General features: G+C 32.5%; 2 protein-coding genes and 1 non-coding gene across 3 annotated transcripts; 1 reads left to right on the top strand and 2 right to left on the bottom strand.

Moving 5' to 3' along the window:
• The first annotated feature begins 2,749 nt into the window (after positions 1-2,749).
• On the top strand, positions 2,750-8,135 carry LOC107915995 (2,3-bisphosphoglycerate-independent phosphoglycerate mutase). Its single transcript, XM_016845165.2, has 8 exons — positions 2,750-3,168; positions 5,262-5,389; positions 5,632-5,782; positions 5,861-6,064; positions 6,329-6,747; positions 7,105-7,297; positions 7,380-7,631; positions 7,831-8,135. The coding sequence occupies exons 1-8, from the start codon at positions 3,004-3,006 to the stop codon at positions 7,993-7,995; spliced, it is 1,677 nt and encodes a 558-aa protein (XP_016700654.1). The 5' UTR covers positions 2,750-3,003; the 3' UTR covers positions 7,996-8,135.
• A 3,663-nt stretch (positions 8,136-11,798) lies between these two features.
• Positions 11,799-11,905, bottom strand: LOC121222877 (small nucleolar RNA R71). The gene has a single exon (XR_005920247.1). It is a non-coding gene; the product is annotated as a small nucleolar RNA R71 (small nucleolar RNA).
• Positions 11,906-15,244: 3,339 nt separating this feature from the next.
• Positions 15,245-16,441, bottom strand: LOC107915395 (receptor-like protein 15). The gene has a single exon (XM_016844558.1). It carries the CDS (start codon positions 16,439-16,441, stop codon positions 15,245-15,247), a length of 1,197 nt encoding a protein of 398 aa, XP_016700047.1.
• Between the last annotated feature and the right edge of the window lie 10,973 nt (positions 16,442-27,414).

Here is a 27,414-nt window from a genome sequence, read left to right as displayed (position 1 = left end):
CTCAATCCCTTTTATACCACTCCATTGTTTGGAAATTTACTAAGGATGTGTTAATACACCACAAGTATGGGTGGATGTGAGCTGACGGGGGAATAACAGTCGCAATGTCCGAGAAGGAATAGGACATCCAAATAAACTATAAAATTAGTAACATGGTTATACTAATACGAGTCAAATAAGATAAATAAAGTAATTACATGTCACGAATATTAGAATAACTTACTCCCTTCCAAGCGTGTGTCTTAATCATTTGACGGTATATCGAAACCATATATGACCTCCTGATACTCAGAGAAGTACTCCATCTACGATAAAAGAAAACTTGTTAGAACAAATTTACACAAAAATGTCAAATAATTGCTATAATGCATAAATTGTATCACCTATTCACAAGTGGGAATACATATACTTAGTGACTAACTAGTGCCAAGAATGCCATCCGGTAAAGGGCCCAGGACTGCAGCAATATGAGACACCTACCTATGTCCACGGCATGACGCTTTGTTGTTTGACAAAGCTCTCGATACAACATAGCTAGTATTGCTGAATAGCAACTATACGAACTGATGGTATGCAAATCAGATAATAGAGGCAAGTACATCAAGTATACCATGTTGTTGTTTGCATCCGACATGAGTACACCCCCTATAATGTGCATAATGTATGCTCGAATGGCACACATCACCTCTCGCTCAGTGGCAATACTTGGTAAATGCTCGAAATTAGCCTCCAATCATGAATATCTCAAACCTATAAAATTCTCCTCAGTATTACTTGGTGAGCATCCCAATAAGTCATAGCAAAGTGCCCTCAGCTAAAAGATCGTATTTACTCCTATGACCGAACTCTCGTCGATTGGGAGCCCGAGTTGCAGTGCAACATCCTCTAGAGTGATGGTGCACTCCCCACATGACAAATGAAATGTGTGAGTTTCTGGGCGCCATCGCTCAACCAAAGTAGATATTAAGTCGTACTACAGATTAAACATACGGATCAATGCCGTTGATCCAGACCAATTGCCTCCAAGCATGGCATAAGGTGTGGATCTAGGTGATAGCCTACACCATTCAAACGACCCTTCAATATGCGGTACGAGTCCTTACAATATTAAATTACCAATATAGTTAATATAACTCAATTTAATTTTGTAAATGACGTGGAATTCTTTATAAGAGGACCCGTGAGTAACAAATACCTATTTTATTACCATCAAATTAACCGTTTTTTATATGTGATTATCATCGTTAATCAATGAAGCCATTTAGATATATGCATTTCCAAAAATAAAAAATAAAAAATAAGTTCAATTAGTTTGTTGCAAAAAACACATTTCGGTAGTTAATTTGTATTTGGGCCTTTTATCCCAATAATAGGAGAAGCATTATTAAAATACAGAAATGGGACACCTTAACAATGTGTTGCAAATAACATATTTTGATGATTAATTTCTAAGTTGGACTATTTTAAATAATTATCAAAACACATAAATATAATACAATAAAAAGAGTACAATAATATCATTACAAAAATACTAAAAAGTTTCGTCCACATCATATTTTTTTCATATTATTTTAATATATAATAAACTTATTTATACTAGTTTAGTAAATAATAAAAAAAATCTCATAAATCCCAACTCAACGGTCTCATCTTTTACCTTCTATTCTCTATTTTGCTTTCTTTTTTTTTTTTCACAATGGGGGACCATAGTTACCCCCAAATTCACAAGACCTTTAAGGGTCAAGTCCCATCAGCCAGCAGCGTCCCATCATCCAACAGCATCAGGAGCCGGCACTGGTGTCGCCTGTCAGGCAGGCACCATCCCTTTTCGATTTTTTGTATTCAGGTCTGTATTTAAACCCGTATTTAAGATCAGTGTCTCCTATCACCCAACCTCCACCATTGATAGTTCATTTTTTTAATAGCTTATTGACATGTGTCGAAAAAGAGAGGTGATGCCGCCTCTCCACCACCTTAAATATACCATTTCGGTAATTAATGGTGGTGGGATACCATTCTGTATATTTTTATTTTATTTTAAATTATATAAGTAAAAAGGCCTCCAAAATATAAGCCCAATTGCAAGTGTCCAATTTAAAAGTCCAAGTTTTGGTTCAATGGCTCAAGTCAAAAGTCAAACAGGTCAACAAAGCCCAACAGTTCAAATCCAAATGTGGTTGAAACCCTTCGAAGCTAGAGAATATAAGCCCATGTTCGGAGCCCAAAACAGTGCAATGTTACGGTGTAAGATTTGTGAAACCCTTTTTCTTTTTCATACAATATGGAGAAGTGAGGAGAAAAGGTCTAAGTACCAAAAATACTGCAATTAGTGTTCTAATTAAATCTAGAGCGCTACCTAGTTCGAAAATTAAGAAAAGTAATTTAGTATTGTTTTTAAAAAATATGATATAAAAATATTTTTTAAAAATTTGGTTTAAGATTTAAACGTTAAATAATGCTTTTAAAAAATTACTTTTTGAATGTTACTATTTTTAAATTTAAAAAAAATTATTAATAATTGAATGGCTTTAAATATAATGTAGTGATATTTTATAATTTTTAAAAATAAAGTGATGATTTACCATATTATTTTTGCAATCTATAAAAAAATGAAGCCAAAGAAACAAAGAAACGCCACGAAAAAGCATAAGTGTTTAATCGCGGCATGGAGATTTTGTAAAAGCAAAAGGATGTTGCGAGTCCGACATGAAAAAAGAGGTACATTCTAGACAGTACGTTCAACTCTCTAGATGCTACTGCATGCGACATATTAGGCGAAGTAGAAATAATCAGGTGCCGCTGCACCACACCCTACGTCCTCCCCATGCTTTCTCTCTACTCTAAGCCATCGCCTCATTTGTATCAATGTTAGCATAAAATCTAAACGCTTCACGCTCTCCCCCTTCTCGCCTGTTATTTCCATTTTCCCCTTCTCTTATATAATCCAACGCTTCCTCAGTTGCATCCAGAAACTAGAAAACAAAGTAAAACTATCATTTATCAATGGCCAATTCAGGACAGGTATCGTGGAAGTTGGAGGACCACCCAAAGCTTCCAAAGGGTAAGACCATCGCCGTTGTCGTTCTGGATGGGTGGGGCGAAAACAAGCCCGATGACTACAACTGCATCCATGTTGCTCAAACTCCCACCATGGATTCTCTCAAACAGGTTCACTTTTGGATATCTATATTTACCTTTTAAGAATTCAGTGTAAAAGATTGTGCTTTGATCTGGGATTTTCTCAAATTTTATTTGATTCGGGTAATCGTTGCTGACGCTATTAGTTAGTATCGATCCCATTTCTTCTATGAAATAAAGCTTTCATCTTGTTTTCGAAGTATGTTTCTTTAGTTCTGTGATTGAGCTTCCTGCCTCTTTCTATGTTGTATATATGGCTTATTGAACCTTAGGTTGTCACTTGTATAGTTTTTTTTTTTGTTTAGAACTCAACTTTTATGAATTTATAATTTTAAGGATGTCTGAACTTCCTAGTTTATACTAGAGGTGATCATGGGCCGGGTCAAGTCGGACTTGGACAAAATTTTAGGCCCGTTTTTTAAGTTTGGGCTTAGCCCGGCCCAAAATATGGGCTTAAAAATTTATCCAAACCCGGCCCAAAAGAAAACTGCTAAGCCCGAGCTTGATCTAGCCCATATTTGATTAAAAATAAAAAATAAATATTTAATATATAATTCGGATTAAAAGTCCAAAATATATATATTTTATAAAAATATATTTGATTAAAAATAAAAATAAAAATATATATTTAATATATAATTCGGGCAGGGCCGGGCTCGGGCAAAAAAATATTATCCGAGGCCCGGCCTATTTTTTAAACGGGCTTCATTTTCTTACCCCAATTCATATTTTGAGCTTATATTTTTACCCGAACCCTCCTATTTTTTAGGCGGGCTGTCGGGCTGGGCCAAGTAACTCAACCCATGATCAGCTCTAGTTTATACTTAGATAAGTGCGTTTTGTTGACTGATTGTACACGCCATATAACTATATATATTATACTCTTTTTGGCTAGAGATGGTATGTCTAGACGTGATTATGATATGGCCACCTGAAGATTCACTCCAAATATAGTAAGGTTTAAATAAACATATAGATTTGAGAATTAGGTTTGGATAAAAAATAAAATTCAGTTTTTAAACGGGTTAGGTTTCAGGTAAGATTTGTTGTCCGATTTGAATTAAGCCGAGCTTGCTTAAAAATTTTTCTCCTACTGTTCTTCGGTATTGTTTTGCTGTCATTTTGCTATTTATTAATTTTGCTACTATTTTAGAGATATTTGATGTATTATATTTTTTAAGTTTGTTTTTATATAAAAAAATATTAATACGGGTAGGCTGAGCTAGGTCGAGCTCAAGTTTAACATTTTCTATTTGGGGTGGGCTTAGGTAAAATTTTAAGCCCATTTTTCAAGTTAGGCTGAGCCCAAGCATTGAAAACATGCTTAAAATTTTGTATCAATCTGGCACGACCCATTATCAGGTCTAGTAATATCCTAACCAAGCATAATATTAACATATTTTATATCTTTACAAGTTTGGCTTAACTTGAAATATGAAGTTAAAATTTTGTCCAAACTTATTCATATTTTTAAATGACTAATCCAAATTTACTCATATTATATTATTTTTAAATTTAAAAAAAATTATATTATTTTAATTTAATATTTAATAATATTTATATATTTTTTATATATTAAAGTTTTATATATAGTTATCTTAACATTTTCAATGTTTACATTATAGTACTAATATATATTACTATGAATTTAATTTTTATGGTTACAAATTACATAATATATAAAAATAACATTATATAAAATATTGTAAAATTTGAAAAATGGGTTCAGCCGAGCTTGAGCTTAAACATTCAAAACCCGAGTTCGGTTCATATTTTAAACAAACCTAATTTTTTACTCTAACTTATTTTTTGAGCTTAATATTTCTATTTAAATCCTTTCAAATTTCGGACAGACATGCTTGATAATCCGATACATGAACAAATTTTTTTATTGCGGCTATTTCTACATAGTTTTTATTCATTCGACTTTAGAATTTACACTTTTTAATTATCCGTGCTTATTCTATCAATATGTGGGGAAAATTAATATATGTTCATTAAAGTTTAAACTATAGGGATTATATATGATTTGAACGTTATTACATTGTTTTTGGTTCATAAAGGAATCCCATATAATATAATGCAACGAGACCCAACTTAAGTGGAATTCATGTTGTTGATAGGGTGCCCCTGAAAAATGGAGATTAATCAGAGCTCATGGAACTGCTGTAGGACTTCCAACAGAGGAAGACATGGGAAATAGTGAAGTTGGTCACAATGCTCTAGGTGCAGGACGTATTTTTGCTCAAGGGTAAGCTTCCTTTCCTGATTTTAGTTGCCTTTTTGTGTGCATGTATGCCTGATAGTTGATATGTTGAAAATTAAATTTGATGCTATGTTGTCTTTTTTAAACCTTTCCTATTTCAAGGTATTCTGCATTATCTTTCGCTTTTCGAACAAACCACTTCTTTCCCTTCTTTCCTCTTGGCATGGACTTTTGCAAAACTAACTTTGTTGTGAGGTTCTAAAATATTAATTCATTTGCGATTGTAGGGCTAAGCTTGTTGATCTCGCTCTTGCTTCTGGGAAAATTTACGAGGGAGAAGGATTTAAGTATATAAGTGAATCTTTTGAAAAGGGAACTCTGCACCTCATTGGATTACTTAGTGATGGTGGTGTGCACTCCCGGCTTGATCAATTGCAGGTAATTTTGGTGATTCAGGACAGGCTCCTACCTTTCTGAGTTTTGAGTTCTCTAATGATAATTCGTCTTTTAATTCAGTTGTTGCTTAAGGGATCTAGTGAGCATGGTGCTAAAAGAATTCGTGTTCACTTTCTCACTGATGGTCGTGATGTTTCGGATGGTTCAAGTGTAGGCTTTGTGGAGACAATTGAGAATGACCTTGCAAATTTACGTGAGAAAGGTGTTGATGCTCGGATTGCATCTGGTGGAGGTCGCATGTATGTCACAATGGACCGTTATGAGGTGAGAAATAATTTTTACAAGTTCCAAAACCATGTAGACCCATTAGGTGATTGTATTATTTTGCACGAACAATTTGCAGTCTGTTATTTTCTGTTCTTTGAAAAATCTGTAAGACTGAAGACTTTGATTTTTTGGTTGCATTTTGCTAAAACTCAATGAATCAATTTAACGAACAGACCCTACCTTGTCAAAACAGTCCGATCAGGGTGTTTTCCTTTATCGAATGGATTAATAAGCTAAATTTTGTAAGAGGATTTTTTGCAGAATGACTGGGATGTTGTAAAAAGAGGATGGGATGCTCAGGTTCTGGGTGAAGCCCCGCACAAGTTTACAAATGCCGTCGAAGCTGTAAAGAAATTGAGGGAAATTGCAAACGACCAGTACTTACCTCCCTTTGTAATTGTTGATGAGCACAATAAGGCTGTGGGTCCGATAGTGGATGGTGATGCTGTTGTTACTTTCAACTTCCGTGCTGATCGAATGGTTATGCTTGCCAAGGCACTTGAATATCAAGATTTTGACAAATTTGATCGTGTGCGGTTCCCTAAAATTCGTTATGCTGGAATGCTTCAGTACGATGGAGAGTTGAAGCTTCCGAGCCACTACCTTGTTTCTCCACCTGAGATTGATAGAACATCTGATGAATATTTGGTGTATAATGGTATCTGTACTTTTGCCTGCAGGTATGTTTAGAATTAGCAAGAGTCACTATAATCCGTACTTTTGCCTATACATGTTCTAGTGTTTGTTATCAAGCATCATTCAAGTTACATGTTCTCTTTGTTCTAGTTTTTATCTTGAAATTCCTAGTTTATATACATGTCCCTCAATGTTAAAGTTAATCCATGCTCCAAGTTGTGATCAGAAGGAGAAGGGAAGGTTCATAAAACTTGTTTCGCACCATATTCATCTATATTGTGTGAAAAAAGTTATAGGACTAAATTTATCTTGGAATTATGATTTAGTGAAATGTAGATTTTTAACTATTTTATCTGTCAATTCACTTTGTTGTTTGTTAATTCCCCTTCCTGTATCAACAGTGAGACTGTCAAATTTGGACACGTCACTTTCTTTTGGAATGGAAATCGTTCTGGCTATTTCAACCCTGAATTGGAAAAATACGTGGAAATTCCAAGTGATATTGGAATTTCTTTCAATCTTCAACCTAAGATGAAGGCATTGGAGATCGGTGAGAGGGCTAGAGATGCAATTTTGAGCCACAAATTTGACCAGGTGAGATGACTAATGGACTAGTACTGAACAGGCATTCAAAAATTGAAGGAAGACTGAACATCTCTTTTTATTATTTGTTTAGGTACGAGTGAACATAGCAAATGGTGATATGGTAGGTCATACAGGAGATATCCAGGCTACAATTGTGGCTTGCAAGGCTGCTGATGAGGCTGTCAAGATGATCCTAGATGCTATAGAACAAGTTGGTGGAATATATGTTGTGACCGCAGATCATGGCAATGCTGAAGACATGGTGAAGAGGGATAAGTGTGGGCAACCTCTATATGACAAGAACGGACAGCTCCAAATACTCACCTCCCATACTTGTCATCCTGTAAGTTTCCAAAGTCTCTCCTCGAAAGAAAATTCGACCCTAGGTGTGAGTCTAGTTTTATTTGACATATTTTGGGGCGGCTAGGTTGGATTGTCAAAATTTGTTTTTCTTCATTTAGTCCCGTTTTTTTTATCTTGTTGTTGAGTGACTGGAAAGATTATTTCAATTTCCTGATATATATTTTGGAATTTTGAATTAGGTGCCTATTGCGATTGGAGGTCCAGGATTAGCGCCTGGTGTTAGATTTCGCAATGATGTTCCGGATGGTGGACTTGCCAATGTAGCTGCAACAATCATGAACCTCCATGGTTTTGTAGCTCCTAACGATTATGAACCAACACTCATACAAGTAGTTGACAACTAGGCTAAGTGAGAACATGGCATAAATTATATTGACTATATTCACAAGGCCGATGCCCAAAACAATTTAGAATAAGATTATTTTGGTTGAAAAAACAGCAGTTGTAGATGTTGTAATTTGCTATATATTTGTGGTTTGAGTTTATTGCCCGAATGAGTACGGAAAATTTTAGGCCGTTGCCTTCAATTTTACCCAAACTAATTTTTCTTTTAATTTAGATTCTTTTAATTTTGTAATTTCGATGACAGCTTTTTTAATTTATATAATAGTGCATTTGATTTTAAATACTTATATATTTTTATCAATTTAATTTTAATTTTATATAATTTAATAAATATAACTCTTCAAATTATGTGGTATTCTTTTCTTTCCTTCAATAAAATTTTACAAACGAAATCAACAACCAATCATTTGTTTGCATTGGATTAAAATTTTAGCACTTCACATAAAAACTAGTACGAATTAGTTTCTAATATTTTTATACGAACGTAAATTTATTGATTTTGGTTTTAAAAATAATCTATTTCATTATTGAAAATTTGATTTAATTGATTTACAAATTTGACGTCAATTTAGAGATATAAATATAATATAAAAATTAATTTTTGTTATAAATATCTTATTAAGTGCATGTCCATCAAAATTAACATAAGTTTTGATGTACTTTAAATGCTAATAGTCATTAGAATAGATCTCTACTTCATTTATACTTCTTATGCCTATATATAGAAACTTTGGAGAAACGTAAATATCTCGATTGATCAATAAAAATGCACTCTCTCTTTGCTCTCACATCCTTTTTGTTCTTTTTTCTTTGTCTTTTATTTTATAACACATTATCATCATGATTCTCTTTTAATTATCTTAGTTGTAGATTAAATTAGCGGCAACTTTGCAAACCATTAAGCCTCATCCATAATACCAAAATTCAGCCTCCGACCATTAAAATTACTCTTATTTTTCTGTTTCGTTGGCTCCTTTGCTTCTTCAAATGGTTGTTTATTGCTGCTAGTTGCTATTCAAATTGAGTACATACTTCCTGATTCTCGATTACTTGTTGCCTTTTGCCTGCTGCTGTTTGCAACTCTTTGTAGGAAGTTTTTATCTATTTAGTGTTTTACATCTAGATTAGTTTTCAATTAAGTTAAATTAATTTGAGATTATTTTAATTTATTTATTTTACTTCTTATTAAAGTTGGTAAATGAGTATTACTCCGAATGAAAGGTTTGAATATACACTAAGAGGCTCACCACTAAGATGGAAATTGCAGTCCATTGCTTTGGATGGTGAAAAACTATTTTGATCCCAGCATGGGTTTTGGATTTATAGAGCATAATTTAAATTTGTAAGGAGATTCAATTTTTTTGAGGTATGATTATTATTTATTTATTTTAAGTCTGATCAAATTCTTAAGTTATATTATTGAATACCACTGGGTTCATAAGTTTTACTAATAAAACTTTATAATATATTGTTTTTAAATAATTGTTTAATTATATATTAATTGTCAATGTAAAATATAAGTTTTTGTGATATTGGTCCACTTTAAAGGGAATTTTTTTTTGTTATTGATGAATGATTGGATTATACCTTTTAGATTGAATTATAAAGTACAAATAATTTATTAGAGCATCATAAGATTCTATAAGTTATATGTAGTATGTTCTCATGAAAGTAAAGTTATTTTAGTACTTGTAATAGTGCTCATGATAATAGCCAATGTGATAAGGATGATATTAAAGATCTTCAGGTATATTTTTTATGATTTATTTATTATATCGTGTTTATTATAATTGAAGACTAATGATGACAAACATGAATATATAGATTCTGATTTGAAATCCACATATGTTTGCGATGGTGATTATGAAATAAAGAATCAATGGAGGTGGTAAGTGATGAAAGTAACATATTTTAATCTCGTTTTTAATGCATTTTTGGATGATTCTTTATGCAAATTGGTGAATTCTATGCTCCTAATCCTTTGAATTCATGTTCCTATACTTAGGTGAGCATTTGGGAGCAAAAGGAGTGAAAAATGAGCAAAAATAGGACAAAAAGAGTAGATTTCAGGGGCCACACGAGCTGAACCTTCCAACACGAGCTGGGCACACGGTCGTGTGAGCCGCACGGGCTGGACACACAGCCATGTGCTAGACCATGTCGATTATGTAACTTGCTTCCCAAACACGCGAAAAACGTAAATTTTAGGCTTTTTGAGCATTTTAAAGTCTATAAATACCAAATAGAAGAAGAAATATCGAGGTCATTAGAGAACATTGAAGAAAACAACTAGAAGAACACCATTGGAGCCAACTTTGAAGCAAATTTCCATCAAGATCGAAGACCTCCTTTTAAATTTTTTTGAAGTTTTTATTAGTTTCTTTATTTCTTATGGTTATTCTAACTTTGAGATGTTTTTATTCACAATTATGAACTAATTCCCTAGATACCTAGGGAAGATGAACCCTATGATGAATTCTATTATTTGATTTCTGTTTTATGCGATAAATATTTGATTCTTGTTCTCAGTTATGTGTGCTTATTTCTTGTTTTAATATTTTTGGGATATTAATTCATGTTTAATGTGCTTAAATCAGAGGAGGAAAATCCCTGTTTAAGAGTAAATCTAGCTTAATTGAGTGGAGTTGCATGTAGTCTTAGAAATAGGACGATATAAATCTACCAGATTAGAGTCGAATCTAATAAGGGAATCTATAGATCAAAAGAGATATTAGCATAATTTAAAGATTTTTACAGATCAAGATACCAAGTGAATAAATCATTTAATTCAGATTCATAATAACAGATGAAGTCTAGGTGAATTCTTTTCTGGGTATTGCCTCTCTCATTGGTTATTATTTGATTATTTTCCTGATTTATTTTCTATTGAGTTCTTAGTTAAATTAATTTAGTAATTTTAGTTTAAAACACATCACTCCGAATTATCGGCTAAATAATAGGAAAACGGTAATTATTAATACTTTTAATCATCGTGGATACGATATCTCTACTCACCATAGCTATATTATTTATCAATAGGTGCACTTGCCTTTGTTGTATTTTTAGTTAATATCGTGAACACTCATCAAGTTTTTGGTGCTGTTGCCAGGGACTAAAATATTTGGAACACTTAATTTTTATTAATTTAGCCATTGTTTATTTTATTTTATATTTTTGTTTTAATTTAATTTTTACATTCTAATTTAGCTTTTTGGTTGCTTCTACCAGGTTCTTTTAGTTTATGACTAGAGGAAACCTGTCGAGACCATTGCTTTTTGATAGTGAGATTGAAAGTACTGCTCGTAGAAATCGTAGAGAGATTAGAGAAACAAGAGAGAGTCTATAGAATATAGTAGACAAACAAGAGGACAACATTATTATTGAGGAGATGGATGATAATCAGAATATTCAGCTACCTCATGCAGCTCCTATTCCTCGTACTATGTACGATTATGCCAAGGTTACTCTGATTGGGGCTGAATCGAGTATTGTGAGACATACCATTGCTACGAATACTTTTGAACTGAAGCCGAACACAATTCAGATGGTACAATAGTATGTTCAGTTTGATGGTTTGCAAGATGAAAACCCTAATACTTATTTGGCCAATTTCCTAGAGATTTGTGACACTTTCAACATTAATGGTGCCACTGATGATGCCAATCATTTACGGTTGTTCCCTTTCTTGTTGAGGAACAAAGAAAAACAGTGGTTAAACTCTTTACCACGAGGTTCCATCACTACATGGGCTCAAATGACTGAGAAGTTTCTTTTGAAGTACTTCCCATCGACTAAGATAGCTAAGTTGAGGAATGACATCTCTTCTTTTGTTTAGATCAACTTGGAGACATTATATGATGCATGGGAGAGATACAAGGACTTATTGAGAAGGTGTTGTCATCATGAGCTACCTTTATGGTTGTAAGTTCAAACCTTCTACAATGGTTTGAATCCCTTAACTAGGCAGTTAATTGATGCAGCTTATGAGTTTATAGAAGAGATGGCACTGAATAATTATCAGTGGCAGTTCATGAGGACAAAGTCGATTAAAGCAGTCGGTGTTTTTAATTTAAATGCAATCACCATGTTATCAAACCAAGTAGAAACATTAAATAAAAAAAATTATGGTTTATATTTTTCTACGTAGGTGAATTCAGTGATGCAATGTGATATAAATGGAAGTGCAATGGATAATCCATAATGTTTACCCTTCGGTCCTAGCACAGAGAACAAGAAAATCAATGACTCCGAAACGGCACCGTTCTGAATACCAGATCCAACGGTGACCCAGTCCGGGAAGGATCCACGCATCATGGGTCGTTTGGTTTATTTATTCGGCAGGTCCCTTCATGTTTAATAGAATCGCGATTTGATTTCTTTTATTTATTTGTAATTTGTATCGCACATTTAACTCTGTATTCATTTAGATCCAAACCCGAACGGTACCGTTTTTGTCTTGGATTGTGATTACTTTAATGTTTGCGTTTAATTGTCTGATTGGTCCCTCAATTCTGAAATAGATTTCAACTTAATACAAATCTAATATTCTTTTCCAAATTCGACAAGTTTCTTTTAAAAATTTTAGAATCAGTTTCACTTTCACTTAGTATAAAATTTAACATATTTTTTTGAGATTTAACTTTTAATAATGTTTTAAATTCATTGTTGCTATAGTTTTAAAACTTATTTGATTATCATTTTAATTTATTATTAATACTCTCAAAGTTATTATACACTATTAGTTGGAACTTGCTCTACATATTTATTTAATTTCGTTTTTTCCGAATTTTATTTTAACTCTATTTTTTATGTTTTATTCTAATTATTGTATCATTTTAAAATTGTTTTATCATATTTAAATTCGTCTTAAAAAATGTTTTTTAAAACAAATAAATTCTTATCTTGATCTATTATTTTTAACACTATCTTGATATTCGGCCTAGTATTGTTTTCAAACTCTTTTATTAGTACAAAATTTTTAGAAAATAACCCCAAAAAAATTCTTTCAAATTATTATTTTAAAAATATTTTAAGTTCATTAAATATTATTTCAAATTTCTTTTCTCTCATTTGTTTTCTCTTTTCAAATTAGTTACATTTTATTAACGTATAATTAAAATTATTGTTGCTATGTTTGTTAGTATTAATTTATTATTTGTTCATTTTTTTTGGGTTTCTGTTTGGATTATATATTATCTTTTACGTCATACATTGCTATTCAATCATTTTTCATTTGTAAGAATTGTATCATTTTTAAAGCACAACAAATCATTCTATTTCATAATTTTCATAAATTCTCGAAAGAATGGTGTCTTAACTTACTAGGCTTCGATTCTTCTCGATGAATTCAGATAATCAAGTGTTCAGTCTAAAAAAACATTCAATTTTTAAATTAAGCATTTAGGATTTCAAAATGTCGTGTCCTAACTTATTGGACGTGACATTCTGTTATCCAGATTTTAAAATAAAGGCAATATTCGATATTTAGGAATTTTGTGAAATCGAGCCCTAACTTACTGGGTTTTGATTTTCTCATTTGACCCAAATAATCGATATCTTTCTCAAAATGCATAGGTTTTTAAAGTCAAGAGATAAATTTAATTTTGAGGATTTAAAATGTTGCATTCTAACTTACTGAGTGTGACGATTTATTTCTTCGAAATAAGTGAATCTCATCGTCCAATTCATTTTACTCAAATTTTGTTTTCAAATGATCGTATTTTAAAATCTTTTCAAAGTTTCGACACTAAGACATAAAATGATCAATTTGGTACCAATTTCGGGCGTTATGAGGGTGCTAACCCTTCCTCGTGCGTAACTGACTCCTGAACCTGTTTTCTCAAAATTCACAGACCTAAAATTATTTTCTAGGTGATCCGACCACACCTCAATAAAAAGGATTGATGGCGACTCCCAATTTTCATTTTTAAGTCGATAACTAAATTTTTGTTTTTCAAAAAAAATGGTTTCGACAAGTTGCAAGGTGCTTCACCGTTAACAATAATTAATTTATTAAAGGGTATTAAATTATTTTTGTATCAATGATCAAGTCCATGAATCAAAACTAAGATTTTAGATTTGAATATATATTTATTATATTGATTAGTTAAATTTTGCAATATTTTTTTTAATTATAATTATAATTATATATATTTTTTGAAAGGTGAATTCATTGATTCATCCAATGAATGGAACTATACAATTCAGAGAAAAAAATAGCAAACACTCGTCGTAGATGGTGAATGAAAAGCTCCATTAACACAACAAATGTTTTAGCCTCAACATCAATAGAATATTATGACACGTTTGTTGCAAAAATCCATTTTTTTATGATTCAAATCTCCATCTTTGCTAATCGAGAATACGCCTCAAAGCTTCCAAAAAATCTATTTTTTTCCAACGACATTGACAATTGGCTTTATTGCAACTCAAGCACGACATATTTGGAGTGATTGTAAGCACTTAATATGATAAGAAAATCAACCCTGGATGATCCAAAGCGGCGAGAAAAAATCGACAAAAGAATCGAGCATTCACGAAACTAGAGAGGACGACAAAAAATTATCCCTAAAATTACTTGTAAAACTAAGATTACATGCATAATTAAGACTAAAAACGTGCTACAATAGCATACAAAAACTTCTAAAACTGAAGACTTATTAAATAATGGAAAAACAAACAAAAACATATAAAACTTAAGGCAATACGGGTTTAAATCGACATGTGAAATCATTTATTATTTTGAAATACTATCAAAGCATAAACATATTAAGAAGTTGACGAAGAGTCACCCACTAATTTCTAAGAAAAACTACTAGTGGCAAGTGGAGTTTTAGTGAAAGACAGGCACCATTATCTATTCACAACAAAGATACCCACAAAATATATATGTAAACTGAAAAGAGAGAATACATGTGTAACGTATGAGAAGAAGAAAGAAAGAAAGGGTTGATGGGAATGAAAAAGGCGGGCGATAACCAGCCCATAGGTTGGCACACCGTTAAGCAAAATAATTTTTTTTATATTTCAGAACACCTTGCTATTTACAAATTTTAAATTTATTTTAATTGTATTCAACAACCAATATATCTTATAACTAAAATCAGATACAATCACTTTACATAACATAGGTTTCAAAATATAAGTTATTGCTTAGATAACATTACACACACTTCCATCTTGAACATAAAAAAGGACTGATCTGCTGACCTTGAACTCGAGAACTACAACCATTGAAGAAGCACGGGGTTAGATGTTTCTTTTGAAGTAGAGCAACCGACGAAGACTATCCACAATGAAGAAATAGCAGGCGATGCTATAGTCTTCGACGCAATGAAAGCATGCTAGTCTCCAATGTGGGTCTATGTGGAGTACAATAATAGTTGCCAAGAATATAATTGCATAGGAAACTCCAAAGCTGATATAGAAATCACCCATGTCTATAAAACCGTGTTCTTCTTCACTAGATGAAGCACTTGGAGTTCCTAGTGAATCACATTCATTACAACTCTTGTTCAAGGGAGGTCCACAAAGAAGAGGGTTTCCCTTGTAACTTCTCTCTTCGAAGGTCTCAAATTGATTTTTCCTATCAGGAAGAGGCCCCGACAAGTTGTTGTGTGCGACACTGAATACCTCCAAAGTGGTCACCTCAGTCAGTTGAGGGGGGATCCTTCCATTTAAATTGTTGTAGGAAAGGTCCAAACTCTCAATCTGCTTGAGTTTTGAAAAAGTTGAGGGGATAGGTCCAGTTAAGTTGTTATGTGACACGTTTAACCCTCGAATTTCACTCAAATTCCCCAATCCAGGTGGGATTATCCCTGTGAATTGGTTGCAAGAGAGATCAATTGCGGACAACAATTCAAGAATATTACCCTTGTACGTGTATCTTGCACCCTTTGTTGAAAACTCTACCTCTTCTTCTTGGAAGGTAAAAGGATAGTCATTTACAGTCTCTGAATCGCCTATGAGATTATATATTGTTAGTCCCATGTCTACTATTATCTTATCAAATAAAAGAAGCCCAAAATCAGTAGATCCGGTGTAAGACTTTTCACTCCTTGGCTTGAGAGTTAAATTACTTAAACAGGAAGGTATATGACCAGAAAGTTTATTCTGTGACAGGTCCAAGATGCTTAATGATTGCAGTCTGCATAAATGTACAGGAAATTCACCTTCTAATTGATTTGCTTTTAGAAGAAAAACGCTCAAAGCAGGTAGCGTGCTAATCCAATCTGGAATTCTTCCTGTTAAGTTATTTTCACTGAAATCCAATGTTACCAATGAAGAGTTTATAAAAAGGGCATCTGACAGTGTTCCACCAAGTTCATTTTTGGCCAAATGTACATGCAACACCTTTTGTAGATTAGAGCAAGATGGAATAGTCCCAGACGGATGATTTAGAGACAGATCCAGGAATTCAAGATTGACCAAGTTGCATAATCCCATGGGCTAAACAATTGATGGGCTAAAAAAAAAATAACCGAATGAGAAAGTCCCATACTGCTTTCATTTCCATTTCAAAATATATAAGAGTTACAAAAGCAAGTCAGTTACCTAAACGTAACTACTCCCACCAAATTTGGCAAGTTGCCAACTAAAATAATACAAGTCAAAAGCTGAAAATAAATCAGCTATTACATCCATCATTTTCATATCTTACTAACTCTAGAAATCAAGTTACATGTCAACTTGATTGCTTTACAAAAAAATCAAAATAAACAAAATGAAACAAGCAGCTCCTATTCGATTCTAAAGCTGGTCTGCTGCTGCTGGTGAGCTTTATGGTTACCTGTTGCATTGCAGTCCATGCTTAACACGTCCATGTGTGACTTATGGTATGTATTGTTATATTGAAAAATATTAATTAGAAAAAAAATTGAAGGTTTAAGTTTAGACAATGTAGTAATTGTATTAGCTTGATGAGCAGGTAAAGCGTCATTTAGATCACAGTAAGACGAAGACAAGATTTTCAGAGAAGTCAAGATGCCAATGCTTTGCAAAAAGCTGATGTCCAATGGAGTAAAATCCAAGAACAGATTCTCCACATTACTCAATACCTGCAACTCTGTGAATATTAAAATAAAATGAAATTAGAATTAATTTGTATAAAATTGATGTTTGTTTTTTTTTGCAATAAGTATTACAGACAATAACCATAACTCACCTTGAATAGCCACAGTTTTGTTTAAATAATAAGTAGAGGGTCTTTAACTTCCTCAAACATAATATATTTCCTGCAACAAAAATGTAGTTAGTTTCATATGGAAGTCTTTTGAAAAAAATATATGTATAATTTTTTTTTTGGACAATTAAATTTTATTCATTCAAAAAGAGAAACAAACTGTTCCTACATATTCATTTTAATACACACCTTTAGAAGTAAAAATTTGGTTCACCTCATTGCCACTCAGGTATAGAGTCTCTAAATTGTTCAAACCACAAAATTCTAGGAAAATCGCAAATAAAATTAGTCTTTCACTTGCAATCAAATAATACAACATGAGATTATATTTAAGCCTAAATTAATTCCTTTAAAGTTAGGAAAATATTTGGTATATTCCCGATAAAATTTTGAGGCTCCATAAATAGTGTTAAGGAGATAACAAGTGTTGTATAAGGGTATAGTAAAATATTAAAATATTAAATATTAAAATATATATATACATATGTCAATTTTTTAAGGTTGTTTGTGGAATAAAAAAAAGGACGCTACCAATTTACCAAATACTAACCCTAAATTTATATAAGTGTAAATATTTTTTTTTACCTTTAGCATCTATTGATCCGTCCAGTTCATTCCATCTTATATCTAATGACTTTAGATTTGAAAACCCAGTAAGCTCTGCTAGTATGCTATTGTTGAACATATTACTACTCAAATCACTTTCTTCTAAATTGATCAAACTCAATTGTCTTCCATTGCCTGCATAAAATTGGCTTCATTTCAGTCATGACCTAACAATATCTAATATTTCAAAAATACCTGGAAACGTAATTGAATAGTTGTAAACATATTCACCATGAGAACTCCTTATGCTCTCAATTCGATTAGAACTCCTTATGCTTTTGGAAGTGATCCCTTAACTCCATTATATAGGTAGACGCTCTAGTTTCCCCACAACTTTTCCTGCTTTTTTTTTTCTTTCTTTTTTTTCTAAAAGTAAAGTCTTTCTTTATTACTTAAACTAATTTAATGTCTACAATTGACTTAGGAGTTAGGACTATAAACACCAACCTAAAGCCCAAAACTATATAAAATTTTTTTCTTGGAAGGTAGGAAATATAATTAACAATAGTAGGACAAGAAAGCTGTTTATCAGCGGCCTTACAAATAAATCGAGCACTTAATCAAGAACTGTAAAATCTTATTAAAAAAACGTTAAAAATAAAATTATATCATATAATATTACCCAACCATCCATCAAAATTAAGATGTAATTAGCAATATAAACACAAATATGACGTAAATATATAAAATAATTATATGACAAAATTTATATAAATATATTACATTTTAAACACAACTACCATATAAAACCAATAAAAAAGAAAAACAAACAAACATGAAATTCAAACACAATAATTCTACCCTCTTCCCACGATTTTCTTTAATCCATTTTCAAAAATAAAATAAATTTAAAAAAATGTGAGATGAGAAGCCGATGGATAAACGTGTGAAGCAAGGGTAGCTATCTAATCTCAATTATATGAAGTTTACGGAAAATTCATCCAAACGGCCCAACCATTCCAAACTCCTACGCAGTTAATTCAATGTTAGTTCCTTAGGGAAGGGTTTGAGAAGTTTCCCCTTTGAAATTTCAGCTTCACATCATTTCATTAATTAATCAATTAAGACAATTTGGCATATAATTTCCAATTGGTATTTGGATTTCCCCCATTCCCACTGACAGCAATCTGAACCCTCGCGTGAATACTCTATATCTGTTAATACATATTGGAGTTGCAAGAGCGCAACACAGGGCACCTTCTAAAACCAACACAGTTATCAAGATTAGCCTTAGCCATACCGGCTCCATCATCTCAACTCAACTCAATGCACTCACTTGATTTAAATGTATAAAGTAATGTTTATGCCGTTTGAAATGACTAACAAGCTTACCTATATGCCCCCAATGGAAGCCAAGTTTCTCCGAATTAGTTTTTATTTTTTTTAGTAAAAAGAAAATAAAAAAAATACTACAGCTCCTGCAACTATTACTTAAACACCAAGCAATTCAAAAGAAACAAAACATGTAATTTTTGTTTGTTTTATTATTATACTTTTAATATAGTTTACGTAATTTACAATTGCCTTCGACTTTCATGACTTCTTCCACTGGCTTCATTATTTAGCGCGTAAAGAATGGTGGTGAGTTTCGACCAAGTTGTGGAACACATTATTAATCCACAGCCAACGCCTGAACAGCGTTTTCCGAATGTCCTTATTCGCCCATCCCCCATATTTGACCTTTGCCTTCTCCAACAAACAAATACTAAAAGCCAAACACTAAAAACATCACCATTTATCAACATTCCTACAAATTAATCTAATCGTTTCCTTTCATAATTCTCCATTTTCTCTGAAAATCTCTATCCCTTCAAAACCTTTATAATACTCATTATGTCTTCTTCATCTTTGACAGAAGACTTCCACTAAAAATCTCAGTACCATAGACAAGAACAAACGCTTTTAGACTTTGCCTTCAATTTTTATCATCTTAAATTTTTAAATTCTTTTATATTTTATAATTTCCTTAGTGTATAATTTTTTCTAAAAAAAGTACAATTAGTAATTTACTAACCAAAATCTTGATCGATAAACAATTGAAAAACTGAAAATTAATATTTTTAATATTTTACATAAATTTGATAATAAAAACAAGTCAATAGTATTTTTTTATAAAAAAATAAGTAAATAAAAATTGCTTATTACTTAGTGGAAAATATTTTCAAATACTTCAAATTTATTTTAATATCATAACGTTTAAAATTAAGATGGATTAAATCTTTAAAAGTTAATGATAAAATGTAAAATAAATATTTTCGTAATTTAAAATTTTTATTTATCAAACAATCTAATTATAATTAATTTTATGTATGAGCTAATTTTATGATATTTTGTATCCTATATTTTATTAAGGATAATTGATTTGATGAGATTTGTGTAAATTAAGATGGATTAAATTTTACTTTGCGAAGTTAGATATGTGCTCTAAATGTGGAAGACTTATTCACCATTGATAGAAATTTTATTGTTGAGGTAAGTGTTTTTGAATTAACTGACAAAATACTAACAAAAGTGGTGATTACTTCGGCTAGCACTTCAACAAGCAACATAATTTATTTTATATAGAATAAAATCACTTTAATTTTACGTCGGTGTAATGAATCCCTCCCAATATTTATATATATAACAAAACTTCTAACTATAAGTTTTCTTATGCATTGGAAAGTAGGTTGGAAAATTTTACTTTGATATGCAATGTGAGGCTGCAACTTAAGAGCGCTTGCGGTTATGCTGAAATAGTTTTTCTTTGCACTGTGATTATCATGGGTAAGTTAAGATTGAACTGCCTTATTAGTTGTGTTGTGCAAGTTAACTTATTGTTGTTCTATTTGTTATAAAAGTATTTATGTGTAGGGTCGAGTGAATTTCGGGTCGAATTTATGTATGATATTCATATATTTTATGTTTGTCTAAATCTAATTTTACTCGAAATATAGACATAAGATTTTATCAAGTCTATCTATATTTACAAATGTAAGTGATTAACTCTTATCTTCCATTTTTGTATTAAAAAAATAAGTCATTCAAAATAAGATTTTTCAATAATCGAAGGATATGGCTTAACATGACATACAATATAATGCAATTTCTATTTTTTTTATTTGTTTAGTGTTTTTGATTTTTAGTTATAAATAAAATAAAATATAGTTAGATGTCAAAATTAATTAATTAATGATTTGTAAAAAAATAATAAAAGTAGTTGAAACTTTATTTTTACTTACGAACAAAGAAGCTGACAATTTTTTTTATATAATATTGAAGATGAGGGATAGGTCACGCCATTTGAATTTATATTAAATGGATATCTAGTAAGAATTTTAACGATCACTTCATTCAAATCAAGATAAAGAAGAAGAAGTTAGCATTTAGAATAAAAAAATATAAAATTGATTCAATATACAACCAAAGTAAAGCAAAAGAAAAGTGTGCAAAACCCAAAAAAAAGGACAAAGAAAGCAAACAACAAAAATTGTTTACAAAACCAAACATGCGATAACATAGGAAGATAAAACCCAAACTAGACAATTAGCAAATGGAGCAAGAGAGATATAGAAGAAACGTCGCTGAAAAAAACCAAAGGAGAAAATTAAATGCAAAAGAAAAAATAATGTTTTGCGATGAGAGCATAGCATAACCCAAGAAACTATGAAACAAAAACAAAACATTAACGAAAGAAAATTTGGCTATAGATTATCAACAAAAGCAAGCACACATTTGTGTAAGAAGATAAAACCAAAGTGAGCAGTTACCGTGAGTAGAATTAAGGATCGTGGTTGAAGTTTGAGGGTGTAGCAAATATTAGTATTACTTTACTACTATTTAAAATAGTGTTGGTGTTTTTCAAAGAACTAAAAACAAAGAACATATGAAAAACCGAGCAGCAAGAAGCATGAAAATGATCTGCTTATTCATTCAACAGGAAAAACATTACAATTTAAGTCACTAAACATTACCAAATACACAACTACTCCCACTAACTATATTGTAACTGACAAAACATTGCTTGCACTTAAACATAAAAAGTCAATCAACACCTAATCAAATAAGTGCATAACAAATACATTGGTTAAGATCAAATCAAATGAGACTAGAAGGAAACTAAAGCTGAACCAACATGCTTCAAACAAAATCAGCATGCATCATAGTTTCAGCTGCTGCATGGTTGGCTAACTTGTAACACTCCTCCTTGGCTTCTATGTAGTAGCGATGATCACTTAACTAACTATAAATATGGCAAAGGCAAGCGCACCTATTGAACAATAGTAAAACTATGGTGAGTAAATATATCATATCCACAAGGACTAAAAGTATTAGTAATTACCATTTTCTTATTATTTAGCCGATAATTTGGAGTGATGAGTTTTAATCTAAAATTACTAAACTAATTAAACTAAGAACACAACAGAGAACGAATCAGGAAAATAATCGAAAGATAACCAATGAGAGAGACAACACCCAGAAAAGAATCCACCTAGACTTCTATTATTATGAATTTGGTTTAAACGATTTATTCACTTGGTGTCTTGATTCGTAGAAATCCCTAAATTATGTTAATATCTCTTCGAGAGTAAGAACAACTGACTCTAGGTTGATTAATTGAAATCTCATTCTAATTAAAACCCCTATCGTCGCATTAACTTGATTTATGGATTCCCCTATTAGATTTGACTCTAATCAAGTAGATTTATGTCGTCCTATTTCTAGGATTGCATGCAACTCCACTCAATTATGCTAGATCTACTATTAAAAAGGGACTTTTCTTCCACTGAATGAAGCACATTAAACATGAATTAATATCTCGAAAATATTAAAACAAGAAATAAGCCCACATAATTGAAAACAAGAATTAGGTATTTATAATGTAAATCAGAAATCAAATAATAGAATTCGTCTTAGGTTTCATCTTCCCTAGGTATCTAGGGAATTAGTTCATAATCCTAAATGAAAACATCTTAAAGTCTGAAAAACCACAAGAAATAAAGAAACTCATATAAACTTCAAAAGAAATTAAATGAAGGTCTTCGATCTTGATGGAGATCCGCTTCAGAGTTGGCTTCGATGGTGTTCTTCGAGTGTTTTCTATGATCTTCTCTGATAAGTCCCATATCTCTTCTTCTAATTGGTATTTATAGACTTTAGAATGCTCAGAAAGCCTAAAAATTGTGTTTTTCCGCGCGTTTGGGAAGCAAGGTGTGAAATCGACATAGGCTAGCACATGGGAGTGTGTCCAGCTCGTGTGGCTCACAGGGGCATATGTCCAGCTCGTGTAGAAATGCCCAGGCCGTGTAGCTCCTGAAAACAACTCTATTTGTCTGATTTTTGCTCGTTTTTCCCTTATTTTGTTCCCAAATGCTCTCCTAAGTATAAAAACATGAATTTAAAGGATTAGGAGCATCAATTTCACTAATTTGCATAATTAATCATCCAAAAACACATTAAGAATGAGATTAAAATATGTTACTTTTATAGCTTATCAAATATCCTCACACTTAAGCGTTTGCTTGTCCTCAAGTAAAATCCTCAACTCACATTTAAGTTAATATTTCTCAACTTGTAATTCCCATCAATAATATCTCCAAATAATTCACAAATAATCATGTATTGGCAATTCAACTAAAAGGGCATTAAAGTCTCAAACAATCCAAGCTAACATTTTGAAGCACGAAAACATAAGTGGCTCCCCTTATTTAAGTAGTTACCTTTAATTCAAAATCAACAAGAATTGACATCCTCATTAAAGATTCACTCAAGCCCTCAAAGTGTTTAAGGCATAATACTATGCACTCAATAGTCGAACAAGAAATGTCATTACCATAGGCTTGCATGAAAATCAAATCACCACCACTATAAAATAATATGATGCACAAATCAAAATGTCTTTAAGAGGTTGTAATGGGGCTTAGGTTAAGGGTATAGAGAAAGGCTAGAATAGTTGGTTATAATCGAGATCGAATTGATAAATTACTAAACTAGAAAAAAGAAACAAATGCTGAATTAAAAACAAGTGCATAAATTAAGAACTATTCAAGAGCAAAAATGAACTTCTTTTCAAAATATGAATTTAACTATTCAAGCTCAATCAACAAATAAAACTAATTAATAATCAATATTTTTTTTATTTTCAATCTTTTTCTTATATCTTTTTTACAAAAACAATGAGAAATAATTCAGTAAATCAACTAGAAGAGCATAGCTAGGCAACTAACTCAATCAAATCTCGACAAAAAAAGAGTCAATAAAACGGGAAAAAATCTCAACGAAAAAAAGAGTTATGGGTTAACATTAATGGGTAAATTAAGAAACGATGTGTTAGGCTCAACGGGGTTCACTAAAGGTTAATTAAAAAGGTAGGCTTTTTTATAGGATAATTGGGTTAAAACCTAAGTGCCTTTATTATTTCAGTATATCAAATCAAAAGTGTGGTCTCGACATGTATAATCGAAGTAAGTTCTAGAATAACAAATCAAATTGACACACTCATAACCAATAATAAAATGAGAAAGAAAAGTGTATGCTCTAAAGGCTTAAAATCTCACAAAAAAATTATGGTTTTGATGTCAAACTTACAAATCTCAAAACTTCAAGATAATACCTTAATTCAGGGAAACAACCTAAAATTTTTAATTCTAAAAGATAACTTATCATTCTTGATTCTCTCATGTCTTAAAATTTAAATCAGCCAATGCTCAAATATCTACAAATTAATCCAAAACACATCAACAAAAATCCCAAATTGACAAAAATCCATTCTAATGGAAGTATGAGACAATTACTTAAATAGAAAAAATAATTCAGGGATTTTCTAATAATTAAATAAATATCCTCCCCACACTTAAGATGTACATTGTCCTCAATGTACAAACAAATATAATCACAGTATAAGTAGAATATCATAAGAGAGGGAGAAAACTGAAACTACCCTGAATATTTGATGAAATTGCCAGAATGGTGAAAAGCGAAATTGTAGGCAAATCTAAATGTAGTGCATGATTCTGAGCAAACTAGTAAGAAAATAAACACAAATAGTGAAGAAGACTAAAAGACTACAAAACTCGATTAGAAACAACCATAAAAATAAAAATATAGTTCAAAAGATAATAAAAGAAACAAGTCTAAAAAAATAAAAATAAAACAACTAAAAATAAAATTAAACATAAACATAAAAAAATAAAAATAAAAAGAGAAACAAATAAAATCACTGATCCTCATCGTTAGAGGCATCGGTATCGTGAGTTGCCAGTGCTAAAGAGGATCTATGGAGGTGCTGACAGATATACCATAAAGTCACGTCAATACTATCGAACCTCTGAAAATAGTGCTGCTCGAAGCAAGTGAACCGTTCGAAGAGGTCCACTAAGGTGGTAGCAAATGTAGCAGGATGGTGACTCGAAGATGAAGGATGTGGTGAATCCTCTTGATAGAAGGAGACATCATCAATGAAGTCTTTAGGCTCATCCTGAGGGTCAGAATGAGATAATTGGTACTGAGGAGGATCTACTCCACGAAGTCGCTTGATCATCCACATATGGCTCATGCTCAATAATCCCTGTGGGAACATCTGTCCTACTAATGTAAGTGAGGAGGACTGCTCTGGTGTGTCGATAAGACTGAAGTGACGTGCGAGTCGAGTCACGTAACGGCCTAAGCAGATAGAACCCTTCCTACCGCGCTCTGTCTGATGGTGGATCGCTAGGGCGATGAAATAAGCTAAATAAAAAATGCGCCCCATGGCCATGCTTTATAAAAACATGTGTCGATTGTACCGACAACTTCGATGCTCTCTTTTCGATCAGCCAATGTGTGGGCCAAGATGCAAGAATATATCTCAAAGCCGGAGGTAGTGAAGTCACCTTTGAACAAATCAAGTCATAATGCGCCGTACTTGCTGTGAGGTCTACCCAGCAAAGAGATAGTGAGTAGTGGATGTGCCGGTATAATCGGAGAAACCCCTCGGCACCCATAAACTCTGCGGTATAGAGTAGGTGGGCCTTATGATAGAGAAAATCTAGTCCTAATGAGTTGTGGCAATGATGGCACGTACGCTATCAGCTAACTGGACCTGCTCTAAAGCGGTCCAATCAATGCAACGGCTTAATCCTAGTGGCCTCTATCGAAGAAGCTGATATAAGTCCTCCTAAAGGCCCTATGAAAATTGGAGATAGCGATGGTGTGCATCGATAGAAGTGCCCGAGGAGGTCGCGCTTGAGGTCTTCCACTTTTTCGAAGCGGGGACGACGACCTTAGATTTGTTGCTTGTGTTCAACACGGTGTATCTGCAATAAAATAAAATAACCAAATATTAATTCTAGTATTCAATGTAAAAACACAAATCGACACAATAATGTACAAAGAAGAATAATAATACTAATAAAATAATAATAATAATAATAGAAAATAAAATTCTAACAGAGTAAAACAATAAAAAAAAACTATTAACATAACTATAGAAATACCAAAATGACTCAAAATCATAACAGTAATAAGACTAAGTAATAAAAAAATAAAAAAAATAAAGAATTAAAATAAGAAATCAATAAAAAAATATAATTCAAGCCACTAAACCAATATGATAGCTAAAATAAGAATAATAAACATAAGACTAAAAATAAAAAATATAATAATACTAAAGGCAATAGTAAAAAAAATAAAAATAGTAATAATGTCCAAAACTAAATTAAAAGTAAGCACAAAATCAAATCAAAGAAACTAAATAAATAAATAATAAATAAACAAATAAAAATAAGGTAAAAGGGGAAACCAACAAAAGACAGCAGTGGTCACAGTGGGACAGGCGTGGGTCGGTGACGAGAACTCGAGGCTCCGACTAGGGGGAAGGGAAAGGGAAAGGGAAGGGGTGAGCATGCACATGGGGGTGAGGTTGGTGTGTGTGGGTGGGGGCTATGAGGGTCATTTGAAGGGAGAAAGGGGGAAAGGAGAGGCGGGGTTCCGATGAGGGGGAAGTACTGGTGATAGGAAGGAGAGAAGAGGGGGTTCGGTTTGGGAAGGGTGCAATTGGGGCAAAAAGAGTTGGGGAAGGCTAGGGCGACGGGGTACAAGGGAAGGAGGAGGCTCGAAAGGGTGGTGGCTGGAAGGGTGAGGAGAGGGGGATTCCGTTAGGAGGAAAGCTACAGAGGTGGGGTTGCGATGGAAGAATGGAGATCAAAGGGGGAAGAAAAGGGACGAATGGAGGTCGATGATGTTGGAGTGGTAAAGGGTAGGAGATCGGAGGTGACTAGGTTGGGGATAGTTGGGGAAGAAGACAAAACAAAACAAAACAAAAGAAAGGAGCTAGGGTTTAAATGGGTGACACGGTTGTGTAAGGGCTCGTATGGGTCACACAGCCGTGTCACATGCCCAAGTGGATCCTTCTTAGCCCGTGTGTAATTAAAAATGGTAACGCAGTTTTCACACGCCCATATGTCCAAGCCGTGTATGATTTTCTTCGCTTCTCCCACGTCTGTGTACCTCAGTTGTGTCTCTTGCCCATTTAACTCTTCGACTTGAATTAAAATTAAAAAATTAGCTCCAGTACTTAATCAGTTGTGTGGACCGCCTCATGCCGTATAACCTTTGAAATTTTAAAAAATTAAGTCCCAGGACTCACACGACCAAGGACATGCCCATGTGTCCA

The sequence above is a fragment of the Gossypium hirsutum genome, chromosome D10 (assembly GCF_007990345.1).
Source record: "Gossypium hirsutum isolate 1008001.06 chromosome D10, Gossypium_hirsutum_v2.1, whole genome shotgun sequence".
Taxonomy (NCBI): Eukaryota; Viridiplantae; Streptophyta; class Magnoliopsida; order Malvales; family Malvaceae; genus Gossypium; species Gossypium hirsutum.
The sequence above is the reverse complement of the archived record's forward strand: the minus strand, read 5'-3'. Positions and strand labels throughout refer to the sequence as shown.

Bases quoted from the DNA above. Each gene is read 5' to 3' on its own strand.
- LOC107915995 (XM_016845165.2), top strand. From the start codon at position 3,004: ATGGCCAATTCAGGACAGGTATCGTGGAAGTTGGAGGACCACCCAAAG. The intron at 5,390-5,631 runs GTAAGCTTCCTT...TTGCGATTGTAG, and splicing joins GGACGTATTTTTGCTCAAGG to GGCTAAGCTTGTTGATCTCG. The intron at 6,065-6,328 runs GTGAGAAATAAT...GATTTTTTGCAG, and splicing joins TCACAATGGACCGTTATGAG to AATGACTGGGATGTTGTAAA.
- LOC107915395 (XM_016844558.1), bottom strand. From the start codon at position 16,441: ATGGGATTATGCAACTTGGTCAATCTTGAATTCCTGGATCTGTCTCTA.